Source organism: Etheostoma spectabile, chromosome 9 (assembly GCF_008692095.1).
Source record: "Etheostoma spectabile isolate EspeVRDwgs_2016 chromosome 9, UIUC_Espe_1.0, whole genome shotgun sequence".
Lineage (NCBI taxonomy): Eukaryota > Metazoa > Chordata > Actinopteri > Perciformes > Percidae > Etheostoma > Etheostoma spectabile.
Genome location: NC_045741.1, coordinates 12,395,997 through 12,402,546, shown reverse-complemented (window position 1 = coordinate 12,402,546; position 6,550 = coordinate 12,395,997). Strand labels below are relative to the sequence as shown.

The window sequence follows — 6,550 nt, the reverse complement described above, 5'->3', positions numbered from 1 at the left end:
GACTAAATCCAGGAAAACAACTGCACATGTTTGTCTTCCACCCTACAAAGTGTGGGCTGCCTGTCTCTTTCTCTCTAACCTGAAAAATATCTTCCATTAGATTAATGTCCAGATATTGCTTCTCAGATAATGTAATTTTCAGGCTGTAAAACTAAAGTAATTTCAAGGGCTGAAAATATGAAGACATAGGATTTGAACAGAAATATTGTACAGGTCTTGGTTTTGGGAAACATTCTTGATATATACAAGGTTTGAACAAAATCTGAGAAAATTCCATTTCTGAGTAATTCCATTTTAACCCAGAAGATTGACCTGAAAAATTGTCTATATTAATTTAAAAAAAAATTATTTCATTTTTAAGACATATACATGTATCTACTGGAATAGAGCAGTATAAATATTGTATAAGGCCATCCTCACCCTTACATAGCTAGTAATGTTCACTCAGAGTTTTGTTGTTAAACTGTTTAAATCACCGGTTACCGGTACCAGGTACCATCTGGACGGTTTCAAAGTAACGGTACCTAGCTAACGTTAGCAGATAAGCCTGTTGGAAAAAAAATCTAGAGGAAACACTGCAATACTAACATTACAGTATCACACCAAGCAGGGCCGGATTAACAATTTCATGTGCCCTGGGCAACAAGAGTCAGGACCCCCCCGCCCCAAAGCAACAATTGTAAAGTCATCAAGAGCATATAGCCTATACTTCCATAATAATTAAAAAAAAATCAGGCTTCCGCATGGCTCAGTGGAGATGTATGTATTTACAATAGCCTCCGCATTTATAAAGTGCGTTCAAGAGACAGAACAGATGCACAAATACTTAACATAACTATTAATTAATCTTCCCAGAACTTGGTGGCTACAGAGTAATTATTTAATGTTTCAATATGTAGAAAATCAAATACCTTTGACTGCAACAGTGGCATAAAGCAGACAGCTAGGGGAGCCTTAATTTAAAACCAAAGATTATTTCTAACATGCAAAATGTGAAATTATCACCAGCCATAAAGCAAGCAATCAGAGTGTATGGAGTGAAAGTAAACCATTGGCTACACTGTTGCATGTAGTTAAAAGTCAAGATCCTGTTTATTGTTTTAACTATATCAACATTTTATCTTGGTGCACTACTATATATTATTTTAACAAATGGGCCTTACAAGTGGCCTCTTCATCTGCCTCCTCCTAATCATTTTCTACCTCTGTCCCTCTCTCTGAATCTGCAGCCTCCTCTTTCTTCCTCACAGTCAATTTTCTCTCTCTCTCTCTCTCTCTCTCTCTCTCTCTCTCTCTCTCTCTCTCTCTCTCTAATATTTTGTATTATGCTGTTCTTGTTTTACTAAAATCAAAACTAATCAAAGGGCAGAATGCTCTTACAAATCACGAGGGAGCGATTTGACTTTTGGCTAACGTAATTGGCGCGCTGCTATTGATGCGGACTCGCCTTTAGCATTCATTACAAATTTAACTTTAAATTTACGTGTGGTTAAACCTCCCCTGGGGAAACTGACTTCACTTTCAGAGGCTTGGGGGGGGAGATTTTATTATGGAGTTTGACCTTCCAATATAAAACCAACTTTAACAGAGTCTGAAAGCTCATCCCCGCTCGCTCCGCAGATGGCTACAGACACTTTTTTTGACGTGATTTATCATAATATTTTGATTGAACGGATTGCAAAAATCAAATACAAATTCAGCATTTTCAAGCATTGTATCCAAAGTTCAAGCACTTTTCAAACCTTGAAAACACAACATCAAAATTCAAGCATTTTCAAGGATTTCAAGCACCATTACGAAACCTGATTAGTGTAAAGTGCAGGATTGTTCTACATTACTCATTCATTTGGGTAAAAATTAGCTACTTTAATATTGGAATGCATCATTTAGAAAGCAATCATTCTGGCCACAATTTATAATTCCAAATAACTATACCTTTACCTGAGTGTGTGGAGTATTTTTCGAGGCGGAGTGGCGAGTTCTCCATCACTGAAGCTGTCGGGGTTTAACAGAAAGCTGGACTGCAGCTGCTCCACTGATGCTATCAGACCGTTGAAGCTCCCAAGGAGCTCAATCTGAGCAGACAAATCTTCAGCCACAGCTCCTGACTGCTGAGAATGAACATAAAATGTATTTATAAAATAAAAAGGTAGGTTATTGAATTGTGACTTCATATATACTTCATCAAGCTTAGAAGGTGTGAACACAATAGTTTCATTGCACTACAGTGTACAACAGCCCTAAAATGACTTGTGCAAAGCTGACAATTCAATTACTAATTGTGGCGTCAACTGCATATGTTTATTTCTGGACCCAGTGTTTGCGAAGATTGGCAGTTTTTACCCCACAGCTCCACAAACGATACTCATCGAACTCAGCATTTAATGACAAAGGCATTCATTCAATCAAATGTAAAGTTGTTTTTTTTTGCACCAACCTCTTCGCTTTTATCAGTTTCATCCTTTGGTTTGTCTTTTCTTTTAGACAGGTTGTACAGTTTCTTTACACCTTCTCTGAGCCCGGGGCAGTAGTACAGCACCTGCAGTAACCATCAGACAACAACATCAGTTAACATTATTCAACCTTGACTTCTTTACAAAAACACTTTCTAAATCCAACTTTCTGGGCAGAATTACTTTTTAAAAACTTAAGGCCTTTTTTGATTAAACTAAATTTAACAATGTTCAAGCCTTTTCAAGGCTGCGGACATGTTTACAATAATAACATGAGTAGTGAAGAAATACAACACTGAAAGGTTTCCTTCTTCCATACTGCATAAGAGGCTGCCTTCTTGTCTGACAGGATGCATTCATGAAGAGTTGCCGCACATATATTGTATGTTCTTTCCTCTACAGTCTCTTATTCCAAACAAGAGATGAAATATGACCCCTTTATTTGAACAGGTGCTGAGATCTGAATGTGTGATAAAAACACCAGTGCCTGTCTGTCTTTGTACAACCAAACCCTGTCACAACAGATAAGTGAGGAGCAGCCATGTGTCTACAGGTTTTATCTTTTCTACATCAGCCACAGAAGACACTGTTTTGTCTACTATACCAAACGTTTGTGACAGTGTCAATGTTCAACTTTATTCTAGGTGACAAAGAAAGTAATGTTTAATTACTTCATGAATGATTTTGTGTTAAGTTGCTTTATAATTCTTAATACAAAAAAGCCTTCATCATATGATTTGTTAAATTATACAACAAGCGCAAAAAATAGTAAAAAATGAATAGGTCAGAAAAAGGTCAGATGAGATATGTGAATCACAATTTATCAATGTAAACAACTTATAAAGTCCAATGCTTTGTCTAATGTATTTTTAAATACAAATGATGGCCCTGGTTGAATACTGAGTTGTTTAGTCAAATACTTTTTGAAGCAATATCTTTTTTATACATGTTACATATATATACATGAAAGATATATATTAGGGATAGACTGATTATCGGGACATTTTCTGTCCCTTTGCAGATTATCTTTATCAGCGTTTTATTTGCTACATCTCTGTCTGTCCCCCTGCTTCGGTTTCACACACTACTGAGTCTGACTTCATGCCCCGCCCATAACACTGACTATCTTTTAATTCTGTATTATGATGAAAGTTTCTACTTTATCAAATAATTGCTTCAAGCATTTAAAAAAGTTTTGTGTTGAAGTTTGAAACATTTTAAAGCGCCCATATTATGCCCATTTTCAGGGTCCTAAATGTATTTTGATGTTGTACCAAAATAGGTTTACATGGTTTCATTCCCCCCCCCCCCCCAAAAAAAAGGCAGGATTAGCAGGGAGACTTCTTCTAAACGAGGGCCATTTGTGGAATACCTGCAGAACAGGGACATGGAAGTAGTTCTTTTGGAGATTATGGTGAACTAGTGTGTGTTCTAGCAGTATTTGCCATTGAGAACGAGCTAGCATGCTAGCGCTAGCATGCTTTGGTTAGCCACCTTGTCTTGCCTAATCAATTAAAAAGCTATGTAGATTTGAACAGCTCACCCGGAGACCGAAGGCAGAGGACATTCAGAAACCCGTATCTCATGCAAAACAGTATGGATAGTTTTTTCCCCCCAAGTTTGTATGCGTGTGGAAGCACCAGAGACACAGAGGCACTTTAAAATCTTAATTTTGACAAATATTTTATTTTCATTGTAAATGCATCGGTTCCAAATATCCGTTTCCCAAATATTGATTTCATCAACGACTAATAATGAGTATCTGTCTTAAAAAAAATGTATTGGTTGATCCCTAATACATTTACAGTCTGCCCCTGGTGATGACCCACCTGTAAGATGCTGTTCAAATAGCAGGTGTTGCCCAAGTTGTTAAGCCCCACAAATGGCACCAAGGTCTCTCTCTTCTCAGATGGCAGGAGGAGGCCAGGTGAGGCTGGACATGGAGAAGGACCAGGGACCACCTGATCGCAGCTGCTAAACAGTGGAGAATAAAACATAAGTTTTAAATTAAAAGAACAAAAACAGTTACTTGTTAATGATTTGATTCTTGCAGTTTCCCTAGGGCTGGGCAATATGGTTGCAATCACTATAAACTGTTGTACATTACATTAAACTAAACTCCTAACATGTATAACCAAATATGACTGCCGAGTTTGTATTTAGTTTGCTCAAAATCCTTAACATTGAAGAATGACATTTGTAAAACAATATCATGACTACAATTTCAACATGTTAAAAAGTCTTAACTCTTTAATCGTTAAACAGTTGGAGGACATTCAGTGGTCTTTAAGGTACCCCTTGCATTTATGTATTAGTCTGGTTTCCCAGCCTTGTCTGGCTTATGACCATATTTATAGCTCTCCTTTCCCCAGAAATTAACAAGCCTTTACAAATGCTGTGAAATTAGCACAAACAAGAGTATAATTGAAATGTGTGAGAATGACTGGCTGGCGTGTTAATGGATAAAGAGTAACAGGCAGCAGTAGGGTAATACATTAGTGTTTCAAACTTTGTAAGGCCCTAATTAAATCACACACTGACAGCACAGACCAACCTTGCCTCGGGCTCCTCTTGTTCAACTATTTTGGGTTCATCTGCTTGAGGTTCAGAGAAATCCAGAGCCCGTTTAGTTTCTTTCTTCTGGAGGAACTTCAGAGACAGTTTACTCCTCTTGATGGGGCTCCCGAGCGCCGCCACAACATTTTCCCCCTGCAGACCTGGCATCCTTTTTCCGGTACCTGGAGGGTGATTTTTCTTTCAATTCAATTCAAAGTTGCTTTATTGGCATGAAGGTTTCAATAACAATGTTGCCAAAAAAACTAAATACAATTTGTCCTATTATTCTGACAATACACAATAATAAGGAATATAAACATTAACACAACATTAAGATTGATTTATTTTGATTACCTATTAGGTATATATTGTGAGTATGTGTGTACAGTAGGTGTGTGTATATTTATGTTAGAGTGTGTGTGTAACGTTACAATAATTTGTTATGTCGACCCGATGTTATGTCCCTCGGGTCTAACGTTATCTCTTCCTGTGACTCAACAGCGCACCTCATTGGTAAAAAGAAGAAATACAGAATTTCGACGAGAGCGAATGTAACTACGCACTTAGGGTAACACTGCGCAGTTAGAAAACTATGTAACTTAAACCAAACTATCATTACATATAGATAAAAGTAATGTTACGTAAACAGCTCTGGTTTACTGAGTCCAATCCAGCTACCAACTGAACAACGAATTAGCTATAAGCCACGATAGCCAGCTAACATGACTGCCCCCTCAACATTTGTAATAGAGCCGTTAACATTAGCAACTGTAATTATGTTAATAGTACCGTTCGGACATAGCAAATAGCTAGCTAGTGCACTTTGCAGATAACAGCGGGACAAACTGGGTCAAAACGGTGCGGTAAAAAAGTGGGAGGAGAAAACAGGCGGCACGCCGTTTTTAATAGTTCACGTAAACAGAACTAAACTCTGAAGATCCCTACTGCGTGTTTACTCTTACCCGAATGAGTTAATCCACTTTGAAGTTTAATGTATTTCACGAAATATCCGGTTTTTGAGCCATTTACTTGTTTGACGATTCGGACGGTACAGAAACAGCAGTTGGCGCTTTTTCCTGTTGGAAGACCCACTGATGGTGGCTGGTGGCTACATTGCCAGTGAAACACCGACACACAACAACAAAACATCCGGCAAAATGCTCGTGCAACGGCCACCCCTAATATTAAACATAAAATTAATGCTTGCAAATGTTTGTTGACTTTTGTTAAATTATGTAAGCAGAAAGAATTACATTCTAGATCTCAGGCATAAATTAAGTAACCTATTTAAATCAAGTCCCCCGGGCCATTTCAGAAGCCATTTTTGTAGTCCTTTGTCAAGCTGCGTCAAGTTAGATTGAATAACACCGGTAGTGGTATTTCTATGGACAGAGTCTTCCTTCAATTTAAAGGTGAAGAAGTTGTTGGTTGAACATGAATCCTACACATGATCTTTAATGAAGAGTCGAATTAAGCTACATCTAAAGAGCAAACCTTTTGTAGAGGCAGTGCAATTGCAGTTCAGCTGATAACCTATTGTT

General features: G+C 37.8%; 1 protein-coding gene across 3 annotated transcripts in view; it reads right to left on the bottom strand.

The window, feature by feature from the left end:
- usp1 (ubiquitin specific peptidase 1) overlaps positions 1 to 6,208 on the bottom strand; it is a 12,377-nt gene extending 6,169 nt beyond the window's left edge. Inside the window, exons 1-5 of one of the 3 annotated variants that reach the window (XM_032525031.1) lie at positions 5,972 to 6,208; positions 5,008 to 5,191; positions 4,283 to 4,427; positions 2,438 to 2,539; positions 1,942 to 2,111 (exon numbers count right to left, since the gene is read on the bottom strand). In XM_032525031.1, the coding sequence (XP_032380922.1) occupies positions 1,942 to 2,111; positions 2,438 to 2,539; positions 4,283 to 4,427; positions 5,008 to 5,191; positions 5,972 to 6,158 (788 nt within the window). In that variant the 5' untranslated portion in view covers positions 6,159 to 6,208. The remainder of the gene's footprint in view (positions 1 to 1,941; positions 2,112 to 2,437; positions 2,540 to 4,282; positions 4,428 to 5,007; positions 5,192 to 5,971) is intronic. The other 2 variants (XM_032525033.1, XM_032525032.1) reach the window with 2 other exon arrangements.
- Positions 6,209 to 6,550: the final 342 nt, after the last annotated feature.